This window comes from Cyprinus carpio, chromosome A8, assembly GCF_018340385.1.
Source record: "Cyprinus carpio isolate SPL01 chromosome A8, ASM1834038v1, whole genome shotgun sequence".
NCBI lineage: Eukaryota > Metazoa > Chordata > Actinopteri > Cypriniformes > Cyprinidae > Cyprinus > Cyprinus carpio.
Window position 1 is genome coordinate 24,293,348 of NC_056579.1, and position 22,235 is coordinate 24,315,582.

The 22,235-nt window shown below is 35.7% G+C and overlaps 1 protein-coding gene across 1 annotated transcript in view; it reads left to right on the plus strand.

Moving 5' to 3' along the window:
- LOC109094977 (mechanistic target of rapamycin kinase) overlaps positions 1-22,235 on the plus strand; it is a 170,037-nt gene that overhangs the window by 9,498 nt on the left and 138,304 nt on the right. The window contains 11 exon segments of the mRNA XM_042761448.1: positions 202-417; positions 1,323-1,528; positions 4,826-4,948; positions 5,863-5,946; positions 6,326-6,418; positions 7,882-8,016; positions 9,033-9,162; positions 12,549-12,799; positions 14,426-14,512; positions 15,650-15,817; positions 20,871-20,983. Of these exon segments, the coding sequence (XP_042617382.1) occupies positions 202-417; positions 1,323-1,528; positions 4,826-4,948; positions 5,863-5,946; positions 6,326-6,418; positions 7,882-8,016; positions 9,033-9,162; positions 12,549-12,799; positions 14,426-14,512; positions 15,650-15,817; positions 20,871-20,983 (1,606 nt within the window).

A 22,235-nucleotide genomic window follows, 5' to 3' on the forward strand; every position in this document is an offset into this window, starting at 1 on the left:
TTCTCTAAAACTTTGATGCACATCGTCACAGTTTATTACATCAACAACAAAAGTTGTGATTGCAAAACAGTCAGGAAAAAAGGCATTCGATGCAAATTTTTTAAACATAACATGTAAATTTACATAGTCGCCAGTGGCAATCTTAGCAAAAATATCCCTGGCAAATTTATATTTTTTCTTTACTGTTTGGTTCATTTTTAGGTCATTCGTTGACTCAGTTTGTGCGCCACTGTGCGGACCACTTCCTGAACAGTGAGCACAAGGAGATCCGCATGGAGGCAGCTCGCACCTGCTCACGTCTGCTCACCCCTTCCATCCACCTGATCAGCGGCCACGGACACGTGGTCAGTCAAACCGCTGTGCAGGTGGTGGCTGATGTTCTCAGCAAGTTACTGGTGGTTGGGATCACTGACCCAGGTAAGAGAGACAGCTGCTTAAAATCATGTTAACTTATAGATTATGTATACATTTCTGTAAATTTATGCTCGTATAATTGTTCAATAAATTAATTAAATTAAATGAAGAGTTGCAAATATTTCTATACCCTTGAATAAATTCAATAAATATTGAGAACCGTTTTACATAAATTAGTTGTAGGTCTAATTTAACTAGTTGTACTAGTTTTTACTGCTCAGTAACTTGCAAAATAGTCATTAAAACCATCATGAAAAAGAATAGTGATAAGATTGTGGATCAAAATTCAACATCCCCCACCCCTACTTCTTTGTAATGATTTTACAAGTTCACGAAAAATTTCCACATCTGTATGACCTTGAGTGATGTTTGATGTATCTTACTGTATGATGATCTTTTGCCAGCTGTTACACGCATGGTATTTTCTTGTTCTTCTCTAAGAAAACATCACTCTTCACAAAATGAGTTTTTTTATTTTTTTATTTCAGGGAGCTTGTTAACTTAGAAGTCCATTCTTTTTAATTTACTTTTGCTGCTATTTTCAAGTTTAAGTCTCCTGACAGTTCTCTCCAAATTGGTTTTATTGTTGTTCGTATTAAGTCTGAGAATTATTCAAATGGCCAAGTAATGCTTTAATTGCCAAGAAATTACTCCTGTTCAATTTTTTTTGCTTCAACATACTCACCTGTTGATCAAAAATTTGCCTTTAACTTGCACCAGAAATGTTTTATTTAGTCTTATTTTGTTAAATTCTGGAGGGTGTATTCATTTTTGCAGCATTTTATCACTTTGAAAAGAAACTCTTATTTTCCTGATTGATATTGACATGCTTTGTTGGCAGTTGATCTGGAACATTATATCTTTAAGTTTTTGGTGCACTAATTTATGTATATGTTACTTCCTGTCAGACCCTGATATTCGATACTGTGTGCTGGCCTCCCTGGATGAGCGCTTTGATGCCCACCTGGCACAAGCAGAGAACCTCCAAGCCCTGTTTGTGGCACTTAATGATGAAGTGTTTGAGATCCGCGAACTGGCCATCTGCACTATTGGCCGTCTCAGCAGTATGAACCCTGCATTTGTTATGCCTTTTCTGCGCAAGATGCTCATTCAGGTATTTGCATGTTTTACAGCACGTGGCTATATTTGAAATAGAATTCTATCACACTACTCATACTTATATATTTAAAATATAAGGGCTTCAGACTAACATATGAGAGTGTTGACACTGGTGGCATCAAGTTGTAGAGATGGTGGCACCAACACGTGATTTGTTAGCACCAGCAGAGGGAATAAAATGAAGAAAAAAAAATGTAAGGACAGAACTAATAATAAAAGCAATTATGTTGTTATTATTATTATTATTATTATTATTTAATATTAATAAGTGCAGTTAACAATAAAAGTTAATATTTTGTTTAACTTCACATTTGAGAGTAAACCACTGATTGTATTTTACTGGGTATTGTCTATTGTGAATAGAATAACACACAAGTGCAAGTATAAGCACTGGCCAAAAGTGTGCTTAGGAATTGTAAATGTCTGTTTGTATTATAATTATTATAAATATATTCAAATATTTATAATTATTCAAACGGGTAGCGCTGTTTCATTTTTGCTGATTGCTTTTGGAGTGTTTATGGTTTGATATTTCTCATATATCAACTAAAATCAAAGAGAGTTGGACAACTTTGTGGTGACACCAGTACGACTTCTAACAAAATATTAACACTAACAGGAGAAACGATTGCAAAATGTGATCATTTAGTCACAATCTGGTATCCTGAATATATATCTGTACATTTGACATACCCAGATGACCTACTACATTTGACAAAGTGTGCAGTGGAGCAAATTTAGGGCTTTCTGAATACTGCAGTGCATGCTGCATAGTTACATAGGAAAATAAAAGAACAGTTTTAAAGGTCTCTCTTTATTAACCCCAAACCACCCACATAAATATTACTAAATGAAAAAGGGCTTACAGTTACAAGAACCTCCCTTAAGTATACCCACACTCCCCCAATCCCACAGTTCTTAACAATAAATAACACTTTTAATTTGCTTATTACCATGTATATTACATGCATATTTATTACTTATAAAGCTCCTATTTATGCCTTATTCTGTATGACCATCATTTAGATCCCTTAATCCTATTTCCTACCTAAACTTAACAACTACCTTACTAACTATTAATAAGAAGCAAATGACTAGTTTATTTAAGCAAAAATCATAGTTAATGGCTCGTTAATATTGATAATTTGTTTCAAATCTAAAGTGTGAATGAATGAATGAATTAATAAATATTTATTACATCAATATTTAAGTTGGAGAGAAAACTATTGCAGAATTTTTCAAACGTTTTTCAGGTTTTTTTTGTTTTTTTTGTTTGTTTCTTCAGACGGAATGGGACCATAGGAAGATACTTATTTAATCCACACAGAAGTCATAGATGGCTCAGGGTGTTAAAGGAACACTCCACTATTTTTGAAAATAGGCTCATTTTCCAACTCCCTTAGAGTTAAACTGTTAAGTATTACCGTTTTCGAATCCATTTAGCCGGTCTCTGGGTCTGGCGGTAGCACTTTTAGCTTAGCTTGGCATAGATCATTGAATCTGATTAGACCATTAGCATCTTGCTCAAAAATGACCAAAGAGTTTCGATATGTTCCCTATTTAAAACTTGATTCTTCTGTAGTTAAATCGTGTACTACAACCGACGGAAAAAGAAAAGTTGCAATTTTCTAGGCCCATATGGCTAGGAACTATACTCTCAATCCGGCATCATAATCAAGGAACTTTGTTGCCATGGGTACAGCAGGCACAATGATATTACGCAGCACCTGGAATTTGCCGGCTGCAACTCTGCAACTACACAAACTAGCTGGAGACTATTTATAGGTGGTGCGTAATATCATTGCGCCTGCTGCACCCATGGTACGACAGCAAAGTTCCTTGATTATTACGCCGGAATGAGACTATAGTACCTAACCATATCGGCCTAGAAAAAAGCAACTTTTCATTTTCCATCAGTCTTAGTACACAATGTAACTACAGAATGGTCTAATCAAATTCAATGATCTATGCTAAGCTAAGCTAAAAGTGCTACTGCCAGATCAGCTGAATTGATTCGAAAAAGTTAAAACTCATCTGTTTAACTCTAGGGGATAAATAGTGTAGTGTTCCTTTAAAATAGGTAAAAAAAAAAAAAGTCAGGTAATGCTTTGTGGGCTACAGTATTTCACCCAGTGTTCTTTCTTGTATACAGCACATTTTGCCAAATGTAGAAGGTTATAATAAACTTCATATTGTGCACAGTGTACATACACATGCTATAGACCAATTCTGGTGTTTTTTGTGGGCGGAACCAATCTGGTGGCAGAAAAAAGGTAAATTTGAGTTTGTATTTCAAAATTCTGACTTTTTTCTCACAAATCCAAGATTATTTTTCACAATTCTGATAACTCATCATTTTCTCTTTTCCCCTTGGCTCAGAATCGAGAGTTTTTTTATCCCACACTTCTGGCTTTTTTTTTCCCCGTCAGAATTGACAAACTTGCAATTGTTCAGTTAAATTGAGTTATAAAGTCCAAACTAGGAGATATAAACCTGCATTTGTGAAAAAAAAAGTCAGATTTGTAAAAAGAAAAAAATAAGTAAATGTTATAGGTTTAAATAGTTGGCTATTTCATGCTTTAACTGTAGGGCTGATACATTATGTACCCTATGAACTGCATATGTGAATATTATGTAGACCTATTGTCTAAATCAAATTTGTGATTTAAAAGTAGGGTAATCATAGCAGGTTTCATCCATAGTCCGTCTGTTTAAATGTCTGCATTTAGCTTCAAATGGTGTCTTTGTCGACAGTATTCTATAAAATGATTTACATTCTGCATCTGACATCCAAAGGCACAACAATAATTTTTTTTCTCTTATTCCATGGAGTTTACCTGTTTCCCTCCACTTATTCTCAGTGTTTTTCTGTTACTGTGACGTCTACACTGCAGAATTGTTAAAAGGCGCTGTTGCCATTTTCTCAACTACCAACAGATGGCAGTCAGTAAATGTATTTCTGCTGAAATATCTGCTGTTTTGTTTCACTGCAGCTGTAGTCAGCTTGGCCTGAGTCTGTTTTCCTGACACATCAACAAATTCACTTAACTAACTTGTTTATTTATTTATGTTGACTAGCAACTTATGCAGATGTTATATTGCATGGAAGCATTAACATTGTGTGACTGCCCTCTCAATAGAACAGTTCACTTTTATTTGTTTTTATTATACTCTTTTATTATCACATATTAAATGTTTTTTTGTCACACATCTGTTATGAATGTGTCTGTTGTTACAAAATTGAATAACGTCAAACTTGTGGTGCTTTCCAACGCAATAAAACTCTGTCCAGATCCTTACCGAGTTGGAACATAGTGGCGTGGGCCGAAACAAAGAACAGAGTGCCCGCATGCTGGGTCACCTGGTGTCTAATGCCCCCCGACTCATCCGCCCCTACATGGAGCCCATTCTCAAGGTACACTCACATCCTCTGTTCTCTGCATGTGTTTTGGGGGTTGTTGTCAAATGTTTTGTTGAGTAAAAGGAAGTTTATTTGTTTGTACTTGGATAGTAGTCACAATAATTTGTACGGTTGAGATTCAAAAAAATATATACAGTCATGCCCAAAAATATTGGCACCCTTGGTAAATATGATCAAATAAGGCTGTGAAAATTAAAACGAGTATTTGAGAAAAACCTTTATTTCATAAGGATATTTCCCCCCCATTTTAAATTCTTATTATCCAATGAAAGGATACATTTTTGTGAATTTTTTTAATAAAAGATCAAAAGGATTAACAATGCAGATGAATTTTCACAGCCTTATTTGATCATATTTACCAAGGGTGCCAATATTTTTGGGCATGACTGTAAGTGTTCTGGCTGATGTTAGACATGTTATTTTTATAATAAATGTTTAATATTTCATGGTTTAATCTACACCATAATGTTTTGAAGAATCAATAATTATTTTCCTGAAGTGCCCTGTAAACATTATTTTCACATATTTGTATAATAATTTCTGTAAAACTACATTAAGCATGCAGGCTTTCAGTAGAAAAGAGAAAAATATGTCCAATAATGTGATGTAATGTATACATTTTGTAGGATTGGCCTGTAATGTTATGTAATTAGCAGATTAACAAAAACTTACTCATTCAAAAAAAGAACTGTTATATAAAGATGAACTGTTTTCAAAATAGTTTTGTTGTATTTAATGTAGTTTTTTTAGCATTTCTATTTAAAATTCACTTAATAGCACTAAAATAATTCCTTAGGATTCCCAAATCTAATAATGAATGGCCAGTCTCTTTTCTGGATTTAGATATTATGACGTTCTCAAAGTCAGACTAAATAATTGTGATTTTTCCAATTCTGTTCTTCCCGCAGGCCCTAATCTTGAAGCTGAAAGATCCTGATCCAAACCCTGGAGTCGTTATCAGTGTTTTAGCTACTATTGGAGAACTTGCTCAGGTAAGGGATCATTTCCTAGAAGCTCTATGGAGTAGAGAGTTGGGAATACTAGCATAGATACAGAATATTTGTGGACACTTGGTAAGTAGGTGTACCAAAGATTGGAAAAGAGGAATTAAGTGTAAGAGCGAACTGAAGTCTTCCAAAACAGATAAATAGTTAGATGCCATTTGAATGAGCTTTACAAGAACAGAGTGGTCTTAAGGACAAGCTCTGTTGCTTCCAGATTGTTTTTTAGCAGCAGTATTTTCCTGATACTTCAGTTTTAGATTCACGCTCAAAATTGCATTACACTCAAAATATCTTCAACCTTGAAAGTTCATTTAATTTGTTCATTTGACATGCTGTTAAGTGTGTCTGTTTCTTAAATTTGTACCAGGTGAGTGGACTGGAGATGAGGAAATGGATGGATGAGCTGTTCCCTATTATTATGGACATGCTGCAGGACTCGTCTTCATTAGCTAAGCGACAGGTTTGCTCATTCCCATGTTAAACTTTTGGTCCATTGTTATGCACTTTTTTTTTTTTTCATTTGGTAGTGTGATCCAAAATTTGGTATTAACCTTATGAGATTGAACCAAACTCTCTCAATCCTAGTTCAGCAAATTGATTTTGTATGTTTTATGTCTAAATTTTGACTTGTTGCCTCTTATGACACTTATATGTCAGAGATTTTTAATCTGCAAAGCTAATCTGCAAAAATGACTCAGAAGTTGTCATTGTTTAGATGTCACAACCTTAGCTCATTAACATATTACCACCCACATTTATATATCAACACCTGCTCAATGTCCTTCAGTACCTTGGCCAGCAATAAAGAGCACAGCGTTATCTACAGTTGCCTGCACCAAATGTGATGAAAATCAAATATATGCAAATGTATGAATATCCGTCCCGACAGTTCTTAAATATAAATAATTCTTATAGGTTTATAAAAATTTATTCAGGTAAAGACCTGATTTATAAAAGTAATTATTTATTAATTTTATTTTTTTGCACTCTAATTAATAACATTTTGCTATTATTATTATCATTACTATTTTAATCAAAAACATATTGTAGCTTTAAGACCTTTTCTTTCCTGAGAGGGTGAGCTTATGCTGATGTTAACAGAAAAAAAAAGTACTTTAATGTTCTTATAGTCACAAGATTTGTATTTTTACTCTGTGAAGCAATTTGTTTTTTTGTCTTTTGCAAAGCAGTATGAATATTGAAAAGCACTCTCCTTTCCACTTTACTCCGTAAAAAAAAACTATGGAAACAGTCTAATGTACTTGTGTATTTCACTTATATTTGGAGGCACTCTAGAGTCTGAAAGGTTTTAAAGGAACTGTTATGAGGTGCAGTCAAATGTCCTTAACATTTACACAACTTTACACAAGGCTTTCATTCTTGGTATGACATTGTCGGATTCTGCTTCAGCAATCAGGAGTGTTATAGAGTTTGGATGATTTAGTTAGTTTTAGGTTACCTGAAGTTCACAGAAGCTCATGTAACTAAATATTTCACCTGCTCTGAACTGTGTCTGGGGCTTTATTTGACTTTCTGGGTCAATCTTAAAAGGTGTTTTCTCAATAAAACAGCACTCAATCATTTTTCCACATTAAAAACGCTATCTAATAAAACTAATAAATGGATAGTGATGATAATTTAATGACACAGCATTTAGGAGTGTTAAAGACCAAACAGAATATATTAAAGTCAATAAAATATGCAAGTACACCTATCCAGACAGCCGAATCCCTGACAATATTCAAGAAACAACTCAAAAATTCTGTAAGCACTTAACTGCATCCTGCTGTTTTCAAAAACGACCTCCTTATTATACATTACTTGTTATAGTCCTCATTTATAACTCACTTTGCATAAAAGCACCTGCTAAATGAAAAATGTTAATGTATGCAATAACACACTCATCATCTTCTCTCCTACCAGGTGGCACTCTGGACTCTTGGTCAAAAAGTAGCCAGTACTGGGTATGTGGTGGAGCCATACAGGAAGTATCCATCTCTACTGGAGGTGCTACTCAACTTCCTGAAGACAGAACAGAACCAGGGGATTAGGAGAGAGGTACTGATTTCTGTTCCTGTCATTGAATGCCAGTTTCCATGAATACAGGTGCAACAGTTATTTGAAAGGAAGTGCTTCAGACATTGTTCAACTGATGTTTTTCCATAATTTACAAATTTTTATTTATTTCTTTATTTATTTAATGAGCTTGATGAATGCATTCAGCACAATTTGTATAAAAAATTAGAAAAATTTAAGTTTACTTTTATTTTATTTATTTTATTAATGGGGAAATTAAACAGTAACATGGGTATATGCAAAATATGAGACACAGCTAAAAATTAAGTTTTGGTAATTATAGTTAATCATGACATTTTTATTATTTTTTTTTTTTTTACCATAAATTAGTTATAAGTAGAACAGATCCTGCCACTTTAGTGTGATAATTTGTATTATGTAAGAGTGTACATGCATATCATGTGCTTAAAGCTACTTGTTATCTAACCACTTGCTATCTATGTTAAATAGAACATGGAATTTGTTTCAAATATTTTGGGACAGCGAGGCTGTGTCTGAAAGCTGAAAAAATCCTACCCCTGCAGCAGGCCTGGACTGGCCATCAGGAGCACAGGGAGAATTCCTGATGGCTGAATTTGGCCTGCTGCCCTGTTTTCTTTTTTTTTTAATCGATTTCTGAAGGCAGCATACAGATACAGATGTGTCTTTTATTGTCTATGGTATCCCGCAATCCTGTGCTTTCCATTCCAACACATTAGATAAAAAAAAAAATGAAGTATTAACAACTCATCAATTAATACAAAATTTGTAAATATCCAAAATAAATCACACAAACAACGCAGCAGGGCAATAAGTCAGATACCTAAGCTGTCAGACGCAATCCAATATGTACCCTAGAATAGTGGTTCCCAACCATGTTCCTGGAGTATCCCAACACTGTCTGCTTAATCAAACACACCTTATTCAACTCATCAGCTCATTAGTTGGTAACCACTGCTCTTGAATATGAAACCTTTTGCATTTTTAAACTGACTTTGAGGTTCTGTCATCTTTGTTAGGCCATACGTGTGTTAGGTCTACTTGGAGCTTTGGATCCCTACAAACACAAGGTGAACATCGGTATGATTGACCAGTCTCGTGATGCTTCGGCCGTCAGCCTCTCAGAGTCCAAGTCCAGCCAGGATTCAGGTAATCAGATGCACCTGTATACTTGTTTGAGCATGCATGCCTAGACACAGTGGGCTTTAATCACATTAATTTGAGTTCACGTCAACACAATTAATTACAGATGCACAGAAGATTTTGCTCATCTAAGACCCACATTCTCCAGAGCAAACAGAGCACATCTTCATACACAAATTTCCCTTTCCAAAGACAGAGCCAGAACTCCTGGGTAGCGTGCGCTCACTTGTTGGCTCAGATTGTTCGGCCTTTCACAAAGCTTTGTAATTCATCCCTTTCTTTGTGACTTTCTCTTTGGAAATGTTTTTGCAAATCCATACCCTGCATGTGTAATGTCTTTTAAATGTAGGATTAAAATAGATCAGATTGCAGTGCTGTTTTCATTACAGCTTTGTGCTCATTTTCGACCCATATATCCTCTTCCTCTTTTCATATGCATGTGTGCAAAAGTCAGAACAAACCGTTCTCAGTTATCAAATAAAGACTTTTCCTCTCCCACTGTTGTGAACACAGTGCCCAAGTACAACATGTCTGCTAATCCTCACTCCAGAACCTTAATGAAATACCAGTTAACAGCATTCTTGGCATATCGTTAGATACCATAGAAAGTTATCTTGTCTTGCTTTTCAGTTAGAGAAAAATATCCACATATTTATATTAGAGGTTTGTGGGACATTCTGCATTTTGGGAATATAAAAGCAGAAATATGAAGCTCGTTTTTTTGTTAAAGCATGTTTGTATTATTTTTCTCTACAAACAATTGTCTTAAATTAGTCTAAATTGTCATTATTGGGGTGAAACTACTGTAAATGCAAACCTATAGTAAAACAAAGGGATCATGTTAACTAAGTTAACAAAAAGTTAAACAAAAGTGAAGGGATTTGGGACTGTGCAAGGTCTTGAGGTGCCATCAGCCAGTCACCATTGTCCTGATGCCATTAGGTGTGTTTGAACTTTGCAGCTTAATTTAACCGATCGGCATGATTAGCTGTTTGCAGTTAGGGGAGGAGTTGAAACCGAAGCCGTCATGTCGGTCACATTTCTTGATCACTGTTGTGACGTTCGTGCTGTGTTTGCGTACTTTATTACAGATGTAATAGTAGCTTAGATGCAATATTTGTCAAATACACAGACATTTTAGACTTTTTCACATAGCAACAGAAACACTTTTCATTCAATACTTTTTGTATTGCTTAATACAGCGCCTATATGAACAAGAATAAAGTTTATCATAAATCAGTACTATTTAAGTAACAAAGTGGGGTCTATATATTTGTATGTTTTATTTTGATAAACATGACCATATAACATTAAGATTACATTATAGTTTTTACTGTAATATAAACAGATTTAAGAGCATTGGTGAAAATGAAGGTATCAGAGTAAACACTAAACAAGAATAAACACTGAATCAGAGTATGTGCACCTTTTCTGGAGAAGCTGTGCAAAATGAGCAGCTCTCAAATCGTTCTCGCATTACTTAGATGGCATACTGTATGTCACTGTGATGGTGCCGACTCAAGTCGGAAAAAATCTCTTAACAGGCATGCACTGCTTCAAGTCAGATGCCGATCAGTCTGCGCAGCACTGCAGTCGAACATAACTATTTTCTTTTGACTCCAGAGTCACATGGCTATTTACATGACATTTATGATTCAGGTGATTGGCTTAAAAATGTTCTGTGGTTCCATGAGCAAATACTCCTCATGGCATGTGTCTGGCCTCTTTGGCCATTGTTCAGAATATCAGAGTCCACCAGCTCAGACCTTCTCCTATTACACAGCAGAGAGAATGAATAGTTTTAACAGCAGGGCCTCATAAAGAAGCCTGCAGCAGGAAGTGTGGATATCTCCTGAGTGATGCATTAGGGATAAAGTACAGGTTACCGTCTGGGGCAGCTCTGTCTGGATCTGCACTTTTTCTCTAGTCCCACTTCGTGAAAACTCTTCTCACAGGCAGAGAACTGCCTGCTGACCCTCTTATTGTAATAATAGAGCAATGGGAAGTTTATGAGCTGAAGGTGAGCTCAGTGAGTGATGTTAATGGTGGGCGGAAAAAAAGTGTAAATGTAGCTGTTAGGATCTTGAATCATTTTGGTCAGTAGCTTCTTTAGAAGACTTTTATTACTGGTATTTTATTTCTAAAATACAAACACATACTGTGACTCATGAGAAGACTGAAGAGAAAACATAGTCAAACACAATCAATTATACAAAAAAAATCACATCAAAAATCTAAAAAATGTCATTATTTCAATAAACATTTCTGTTAACTTCTGTTTACTAAATCACATCAGTATTTGGTATTACCACCTTTTGCCTTTAAAACAGCTTTTGTTCAAAGTACGTTTGCACATAGTTTGCACTAGTTAGACTAGCTTTGCAGATAAGATTTATGAAAATCATCTAGGAGATGTTACCCTTTCTTTAAAATGTAGTCTCACAGTTTTTCCTGTCTTTTTATTTACTGACTGGAATGACTAGTTCAGGAAAGACTGTCAGAATATTTTTGTATAATATTCTGCCCAGATCGGGGGAAGAATGCATATTAGAAGCTAACAAAACATCATGAGAAGCATATGGTTCTGGCCATCTTTATGTGCTGTCTGTAGATTACCATAATAATCCTAATAAGCGTTCAGACTATCTTCTTTACAACGTGTCTCAGATGACCGCTTCTAATCAGATCTCTGACAATTCATAGAAATACCAGGTGGAAACGGGTCCTTTGACACCCTAGTGTCTGCCACTGTAAACCAAATGAAAGGACTTGAAACCCTTAAGCAAAGTCAAAAAATTCCAGTTCGCCTGTTAACCCCACATCAAATGACTCATATATTTTAGGGCACGGCCTACTGTGTATGGGAAACAGATGACTGCATTACATCATTCAGATATGCACACACACACACTCACACACACACAGATTTAGTTTGTTTTTAACTGAGGTATGTGTAGTAGAGTTTTATGACTGTAGGAAGCGGTCAGTAGCAGGCCGCGCTGCCTCTTATGTCACATAGTGCACTGTAGTTGTGCAACCACAAATCCTGCAATTTACTAACTCGTCTGATATCATCATGTTTTAATTCCTTAAATTACTTTTTAAAAGGTGTTGGGAACACTGGGGCGGTACCCTTTCTAAAAATACACAATTTGTACCTTATTTACCTCTAAAGGGTGTATTTTAGTATCTTAAAGATATTAAATGTACCTTTTGCACCTTTTTGTGTATGGTTGTATGAGTGTATGACTTAACTAATTCCAATTGCAAACATAAGATAAGCAAATAACAAACTCTGAAGTGACCACCCAAATGTAAGGCTTAATATTCTTCTTGCAAAATATGATGACTTTTGTCACATTTGACATTTTGGATGATGTTTTTCTGAACAGCTGACTACAGTACCAGTGAGATGCTGGTCAACATGGGCAACCTACCACTAGACGAGTTTTACCCGGCAGTTGCCATAGTGACTCTGATGCGCATCCTGCGTGACCCGTCACTGTCCAATCATCACACCATGGTAGTGCAGGCCGTCACCTTCATTTTTAAATCGCTTGGATTGAAATGTGTGCAGTTCCTGCCTCAAGTTATGCCCACCTTTCTCAACGTCATCAGAGTGTGTGATGCCAGCATCAGAGAGGTACGTTGCTGTCACAGAAATGAGGTGGTATTCTCCTCAAAACTGATTTTAAATAGAATGTTAAAACATAAATCAGATGAAAGCCAGAAATGTCAAGTCACCTTTATTTTTTTATAGTGCTTTATAAAGATAGCTGTCAAGCAGTTGCACAGTAATGTATGACATGGAAGTGCACAAACACACTTGTTGATATTTTTCAGACGCATTGTAACACTTAATCTATTGTTCCTGTCTAAACACAAACACTGACAAAGTTAGTGAAATTTGACTGGTTTTAAAGAATATTCTTGGTTCAGTAGAAGTTAAGCTGAATCAGCATAATGTAAATAAAAAAAAAAAAAACCTTTAAAAAAAAGTAAGGTTACAGTGAGGCAATTAAAAGTGAGAGTAAATTTTATTTATTTTTAGGTGATATAGTTTTGAAGTATTTAAATGCAGAAATGTGAAGATTATAATTTTGTAAACATATTTAATTCTTCTGTTAAAACTTGTGTATTATTACTTCTAACATTCCCCACCATTAACCATTAATTTACTTCCTTATTCAGTCCTTGTATTTTTGTTTAGAGTTTTTCTTTTTAGGGTAGTAAGTTTTTTTCAGGAAAAGGTAGATTCAGTTTTGTTTGTTTGTTTGTTGTTTTGTCCTTGGTCTAACCCTGAAGCCCATTCGCTTCCTTTTTGATGTTGTGTGCAGATAGTGTCTATAATAATAGTATAATAATAATAAATAAAAAGAAAGAATACAAGCAGTCTGGTGTAAAGACCTTTATTTATGTTATTCTCCTGGAGCCGAGACCCATGACGTAACAACATTCCTCAAAATGAATCAAAAACATAAATTGCAACCAGTGTTGTCCAGTTCACGAACAGACAACTCTTATGAGCCGGTTTTTACAAGATTTCTCAAAAGAATACAGACTTGTTAGTTTTATGTGAAATTCTAGGGTCTAAATAATTGGTACAGTAAAATCTCTCCAACCTTGAATTTCATTAAACCATCATATTAGCTCCAGTAGACTCAATATAAGGAAGCAAGTGTGAAGTAGTCTAAGTGGAATAAGTAGCTAGATTCTACATGATTAATTAAGAACGTGGTCCATGTGGCAGTATTGTGAGTTGTTCTTCCTAACTCCACACACACCTTACTGATTCTTCGATTTGATCGATGCATCAGATGTCACTTAATTTGAATTTAATTTAACATTTGCATTGTCCATTTGAGCAGTTGCTTTGTAATTTGCTTTATTTTAAACAGTTGATTTATCTTTTGAACATTGATAAATGAAATATCAAAGACAAACATTGTATTTCATTTTATTTTTGTTCTAGTTAGTGCTTCATCAAATGAGAAAATTACATTTAATTTAACATATGATTCATCATTTGAGCTGACATTTTGAAAATTTTATTTATTATTTGTTCATTTGAACATTTGAATTAATATATTTTAGATTTTAATAGATTTTCTAAAATTATAGAATTTTATATTAAAATTAAAATTCTGTATCTTGAATATTTGTTTAACTTGAGCCTAACATCGAATCAAGTTTCATGTACAGTATTTCTGATTTTAGAAGTTTTGGTTGTACCTCTCCTGTCTCTCTTATTTTAATTTTTTTTCTTCAGTTCCTTTTCCAGCAGATGGGCATGGTTGTGTGCTTCGTCAAGATCCACATCCGGCCATACATGGATGACATCTTCACACTGATCCGGGTGAGAGACTTGTTCACACATCTTCTTGATTCTCCTCTGAAACAAAGTATTAGGCCACAATAACAAAAATGGGCACTGATACCTTTAAAAAATGCTTGTTAAAAATGTTTTTTCTCATCATTGTTTCTGTGCAGTTCTTTTTTTTGCTAAAATTCAGGATGTGTTATTCCCATTGAGGGTACTAGACAAAGACTTGTTTCTTTTGTTTTGACCCCTGCTGTCAACCTGCAGCCTGAAATGGGTACCTCAAAGCCCATATTAAACTGTTGGCAGGTCCTAGTGTCTTTGACACTTTGTCCATTTGTGGCTCTCTTAATACCCAACCTCTTAACCCTCTGGAGTCTAAGGGCTTTTTTCAGTTTCTTATAAATATCTTGGGGCCTGGAGAAGTTTTGTCATGCCCTGACATTTGTGCTTTTTTCAGTTTCTTATAAATATCTAAATGGCTAAAGTCTAATCTCACTGTAATCACCACAAACAATTCAACTTTTTTTTTCACCCAACCAGTAGAGAATATTGCCTGCTTTATGAAGGTGCTTAATTCACTCTTTCCACTTGCATCATCACTTCTCCCAATTCAACTTTTTTTTTTCACTGCTTTTCAGAACCAACGTTGAAATTAAAATATATTTATTGAATTATTTGTTACTGTTATTTGGTAATTAACTTACTTTAATCAGAGAAAGCCTGGGTGCTGCAAAATAGGATAATAACAGTATAATAACATACCAAAATATGAAAAAAAAAATATAAAAACACACTACAATATAAAGAAACAAACAATTTAAAAAATTCTATTCAAATAATCCTTCTATTGCACTTTGTTGAATGAATGCTAAAATGAACATATGGTTCATTGTGTCAATTCGCAAATGAATCACCTGATTCAGACAGTTCTTTTTAATGAATCTGTTGAACCAGTTTGAGGCAGAATCATCAGTCTAAATCATGGACTGGATTAGTCAGACAACTAAATCAATAACTCGGATAACTTTATTCCTGAACCGTAATGAGCCAGTGAACTGGTGATGTGCATAATGTCTCTTCTGAGTAGTTGTTCAATAAAGTATATATAACAGATGGAGTGGATCTTGGTCATGTAAGGAACACTGGGATACTGTGTTTTCTTTTCTGCAGGAATACTGGACTCCAAACAACCCCATGCAGAACACCATTATTTTGCTGATTGAGCAGATTGTGGTGGCTCTAGGTGGAGAATTCAAACTCTATCTGCCACAGCTCATCCCACATATGCTGCGAGTCTTCATGCACGATAACAGCCCTGGACGTAGCGTCACCATCAAGGTATACGCACACTCGGATATGAGTGTTAAAGTAGCACTTCTAACACTTAAAACTAACTGCAGAATGGTCAAATGCAACAGCCATCATGAACCACCAACAATGTCTGAAATGTAACTGAAATTGAATATAAAATAATATAAATGTCTGTAGTAGGAAACAGAGGAAAACATAGTTGAAAAAGAATGAAATAAAAGAGAAATAAACAACTTCGGTGTGAAGCAGCAGCAGTAAGTAAATAAACTTCATGCATCTAGGGTAACAGGTGTCAGTACAGGCTCCAATACCACTGGTACTACAGGGAAGAAAGAGAGCCAGTTTCATGTACGCAAACTTTCTGAGTACAACTAGGAGTTCAACAATGACAAAGGCTTAATGTTGCGATGGGCTGTTTTGCAAAATGGAAGTACATTATAACAACAGTAAGCAGTAGTCTCAAACACAAGTTGTATCCTCGTGGGAAATGCCTTAATCACATTTGGCAGCACAGAGTTTTGAGCAACTTATGTTTTACTTCTACTTTTAAGGCAGGATGGGATATTTGGTTCAAAAACATTTTTTGTTAAGCTGGTTGAAAATCTCTTCACATCCCAGTAGCAATCACTAAGTTAAGTGGCCAAAATGTATTTATATGTATATCATCTGTGAAATGCGTAGGACCATAAAATGTTCATCTAATCATATTTCTCGGTCCAAAGATTACGATAAGCTGTAGCGAGGCTTTGCAGAGTGTTTATGCAGGGAGGGTGGGATCTTGCTTTCAAAGCTAACTTGCTGTTGCTAGCCTTTCCAAAATATTCTACCTTACCTTTAGCTATTTCAGTCAAGTCACTAATGAAGGTTGCACTGCACACCTTGAAAATTAATTGATAATGAATTTTGTTAATGTTTTGATCGATTGATCTGATGGGGCTTCACAGAGCTGTTCAAACTCTGCAAAGAATTGTCCATGAAGCTGTTGCTGAAAAATTGAGATGCCTTTAGAGTCATTTTAAAAACGCATTGTGACTCCTTGAATCAAATTAATTTTACAAAAGATAAAGAAGTGACAACCCAAATACTAGGGCTGTGACAGTGGCAGATTTTTACCACTGCGGTTGTAATGGGACCAGCTACCGCCGGTGATGCTGTGTTGAGAATATACAATACTAAATTAAATATTAATTCAAACATTAAACTGAAAAAAATAATCGCCTGGAAAACTGCTGTTTCTGTCATTTCTTCTCTTGACAAGAAGTGCATTTATTCAGTCGCAGAATGACTGAGAACGGGAGACTTTTCAGACGCACACTCCACTTCACTCTGGCGCCAGGCGTGAGTCAAATGAGTGCAGAAACGGTAGGATACTGTACTCGCAGTGCATGCTCTTCAATTGCACGCACAAAGGTGCCGGTGCATTCTGTAGCTTGTATTCTTCAATATCAACGCGCGAAATAAACTACATGCATGCAATGTCGTGGTCAGTTAAGTCATGAAGTTACCAAAAAGGTGATTAAAGCTGACTTAAATCTGTGCATGCATGTAATATATTTTATATGAGTCACATTTAAGAACATGTCTCTGAAATGGTTTTCAAAACTGTCCTGGAGCAGCCCAGCACTGTCTCACTCATCTAACACACCCTATTTAACTCGTCAGCTCGTGTTTATTTTAGCACTTCCATAAGTGAATACGCAGCCTGCAAAACACTAAAATAAATATAAAAGAAATAATACAGATACATATATAATACATATAGACCTCATAATAAGTGATGCTACATTGGATGCGGCACAACACAACATGACAAATCCCCAACAGTAAACTGCCTCGTCCTGTTTATGAGGTACTGACAAAGTTCAAATGTCCTGTGTAGACACATATAGACTCAAACTGTTGCGACGCGGCAGTGTCAAGCAAGTGGCGCATTGACTCTCTTTAAAATAGGAATCATTCCCACATTTCTTGTTAACATCTTTTGTTTATCGCTGTCTCATTTGTATTTGGCCAGTTTGGAGAAAGCCTCGCCAAACCTGACCAGCCAGGCGTCTGCAATCACAGGAACTTGTACAAACGTGGATGGGTGACATGAATGGAGATGGCTCCTGATCGGCATTTTGGTTTCCCAAGAAGGTCTATCGACCTAACACAAAATTAATTTGCTGAATGCATAAACTGTATTTTCCTGCGCTCAAACCTACCAATCTAAAGGAAACGCTGTATATATGGCGTTTGAGGTAATTTGTGAATTACCATAGACCTAGTCTAAATAAAATAATTTGCAACTATTATTTTCCTGCGCTCAAACCTACCAATCTAAAGGAAACGCTGTATATATGGCGTTTGAGGTAATTTGTGAATTACCATAGACCTAGTCTAAATAAAACAATTTGCAACTATTATTGTTATTACACTATACAAAACTTATGTTTGTTATAGAGTGCGTGATTTCATGTGGACTACCGCCGGTGGTACGCGGTTGTCACAGCGACCGTCACAGCCCTACCAAATAGGCAATCAGATTGGTCTGCTGATAAGCCTTGTTGTTGTCTGTCAGTCAGACTTACTGAACTGTCTGTGATGTAAGAAGCATAAATAGGAGTTGTTATGATTCATGAAATTTAGACTAGGTATCCAGAGATTCTAGTGAATGGAGTTTCATTTGTAAATTACCATAAGAGATCATGTGTGAACAGGACCTTTAAAAAAAATTAAGTAAATCAGTTCTGGCAGTTTTCTGGGATATAACTTGTAACATTATAAGTAAATTACCATTATGATGCCCTGTGTGAACAACCGATGTGAGTATATATGAGGTCTGGATGAGTTCACTTAATTTTACTTTTGGCCAATCATAAAGTTTTGCCAGAGCTGAGGAGATTACACAGTGCTGTTTACGGTAATAATTTTAATTGTTTTTCTAAATTAACATATCCTAGATAGGCGTCTTTGACCATTGCACTGCATCTCGCTGTGAGATGAGTCACATCTCGAGACCCAGTCTTCTTTTCCATTCTTCAGTGGCTCTGTGTGGAATACTGTTGAGCAGCATATCTCATTTTTAAAAGAAAAATGCAGTCTTTGAGATCAGCGCCTTATATCTGCCATTCACAAGTAAAAAAAACTAAAGCACTTCTCCTCATCCGGGTGGATTAAGAAAACGGCACGGTGTTTAAAGGTAATTTCTGTTGATGGACATCACAGAGCTTACCAATATTTTGGTTCTAATGTGTGAATGGTATTTTAACAGTAAAAAGATAAAACACTGTTCCTTGTGCAAATAGCACATTTGTGTTTTTACTGGAAAAGTCGATTTTACGGTAATTTACCAGATTCAGTGTGTGAAAGAATCTCATGCCTGCTGTCTGTGTCACCTGTTTCACATTATTTCAGTATGTGCTGAGTTCACTTTTGGGTGTCAGATGATCTCATCTCATATAAAACCTTCTTACGTGCTCCTCTAACAACCAGCTTCTGTCTTTTCGCATACATTTTTTTGTATTCACAGACTAGTGAATATTCACAGCCTAAACAAATACAAAGAAACGAATATAGCATTTGTCTTTTTGTTATTAGTAATAGAAAGGCAAAATCTTTCTCATACACACTCATTCTGTTCATATGCATTTATTTAATTTAAATGTGTGTTTGAATATCTAATAAATATTTAATTCCATAAACCTTGCAAACATTAGCAAATCCAGCTGTTAAATCCTCTGAAGTTTTGCATTTTGTGTAAAAATCTGTGGTGGCCCATTCATGTGGATGCTTCGAGAGTTAAAGGATACTGTATGAGTATAGAAAATCGGTTGCCCTGGATAACAGTTTATTATTCATTTAGATTTTACATACATTTTAGAAAGAAAAAAACATAAAATATATTAAAAGAAAAGTTTTTGCACAGAATACCTCAGAGTCAGCCAGGTATTCCCAAAAAACATGTAATAAATCAAGATAATTTGCAGCAAATTACATATAAATGGGTGTTTCTGGCCAGACTGTGACCTGTGAAAATCCCCTTCAAACTTCAAAAGAAAGTCTTTCCAGAGCTCCTCAATCATTAGACGTCTTCTCCGCCAGTCTTCAGCCCCCGACAGATGTGTGTAGCTGCTGGCCAAACCCACATATCCCACTCAAGTAATTCAGCCCTACATCCACATGTGTCCTCTCTTCTGCGCGCCTGGAGAGCCCATAACCACCGTCTGCGTCACTGGGAGCACTGAGGTCACCCTAAAGGAGCTCTTAAACTGCCTGCCAGTTGTTGTGGGACAGATAAGAAAACAAAAGCTCAGTCATTCACGTGAGCTGCTCTGTCTAGATTTTGACTGTGCTTCCACAGAGCATTTAAAACAAATAAGTTTAGGTGAGCACCTCGTAGCAGTATTTCTCTTTTTTTTTTTTTTTTTTTTTTTGTTTTTTTTTTGTATTATTAATCGCAGTTGGAAAATTATTCTTGAGTCATGTTTCATACAAAAATAATAAGAATAATAAGAACATAAATGAAATCTGTTTTTAAGTTCTGTTGAAGTTTATTTATTTATAGATTATTATTATTTATTTATTTATTTAATTTTTTTGCATTGTAGCATTCTAGTCACTTTATAAATTTACTGCAAAAGAGAAAATAAGCCAAGTTTGTTAGGCGTTTGTTAACCAAGTTTGTTAAGTTGTGTGGTGTCTGTGACTGGCCCTCCAGTAATCCTCACTGCATTTTTTTTTTTTTCTAATGCTTTCAAGCTTTCCTTATAGCTTTTGATGTGTTCCTCTTTTCTAAGTCACTTTGGGTATCTTTATTTTTGTTCGGTTTTAATAACAAAAGAAGGCCAGGCCAAGAAGATTTTTTTTTTTTTTTTTTTTTTAATATGGTTAATGTGTTCATTGCTTTGTGCATGACCCTTCAAGAATGTGATATCTTTTCAATAACTTTTAAATCAATTTTCTATTATGTATTTATATACTGTGGTTTACTGTGACCGTTGCTATGCAAAGGCTCCAATTCATTTAACAGGTTTTGGCAGAGATGTACTGTTTTCAAGTTTCACAGTTTTCAGGCAAACTTCTTCCTTATGTCTCCTAGCTGCTCATGGCCATCCAGCTGTTTGGAGCTAACCTGGATGACTACCTCCACCTACTGCTGCCACCCGTAGTGAAACTGTTCGATGCCCCTGATGTCCCCCTGCAGGCCCGCAAGTCAGTATGAAAATCTTCTGCCCTGCTCAAGCTCCCTAAGAAATACATTTCCTTTGGAACAAGTTTTATTCAAACCAGTGAAGTAGTGAAAGTAAACATTAACTGTGTATAACTAAAGTACTTGGGATGATGGATGGATGACAGTTTTTACTTAATACGCTGTACTTCTTATATGAGTATTTTTGAGTATATAGCTTTTGCTTGAAGTCAAGATGAATCACCACTCACAACCTATTTTATTGCTGTAATATCACAAGTAAAACAGGATATATTAAAGGGATACTCCACCCCAAAATGAAAATGTTGTCATTAATCACTTACCCCCATGTCGTTCCAAATCCATAAAAGCTTTGTTCGTCTTTGGAACACAATTTAAGATATTTTGGATGAGGCTTGAGGCTTGAGACTGTTCCATAGACTGCCAAGTGAAATACACTGTCAAGGTCCAGAAAAGTATGAAAAGCATCGTCAAAATCTATCATCAGTGGTTCAACCGTAACGTTATTAAGCGACAAGAATACTTTTTGTACACGAAGAAAACAAAAATAACGACTTTATCCAACAATTCCTTTCCTCTGTCTCTCCCCACATCACCGTAGCGCCATTTTGGAGAACCTGAGCAGTACGCAGGCGGTGTACGCTATACTGTGTCAGCCGTGCCACAAGGATATGTTTTCTACATATATTTATGCTTTGGTTTAAAAGAAAACAGCGCATCAGTGCAGCGTGGCTGACACAGAAGAGCATACGCTGCCTGCATACTGATCAGATTCTCCAAAATGCCGCTATGGTGATGTGGGGAGAGACAGGAGAGGAATTGTTGAATAAAGTCATTATTTTTGTTTTCTTAGTGTACAAAAAGTATTATCGTCGCTTCATAATGTTACAGTTGAACCACTGTTGGCAGATGGACTGTTCTGAGGATGCTTTTCATACTTTTCTGGACCTTGACACTGTTATTTATTTGTCAGTCTATGGGACAGTCTCAAGCCTTCTGGTTTTCATCCAAAATATCTTAAATTGTGCTCCGAAGACGAACAAAGCTTTTACGGGTTTGGAACGACATGGGGGTAAGTGATTAATGACAAAATTTCATTTTGGGGTGAAGTATCCCTTTAATTCAGAAAGAGAATGTTAGGTGACAGGTTGCTTTTATTTCTTAAGGAATTGATTGGATGGTGAAAATGGCTGTTCCTTATCAGAATGGAGCCACACTTGAATGAAACCGTTTTTTAAATAAAGTCTAAATATT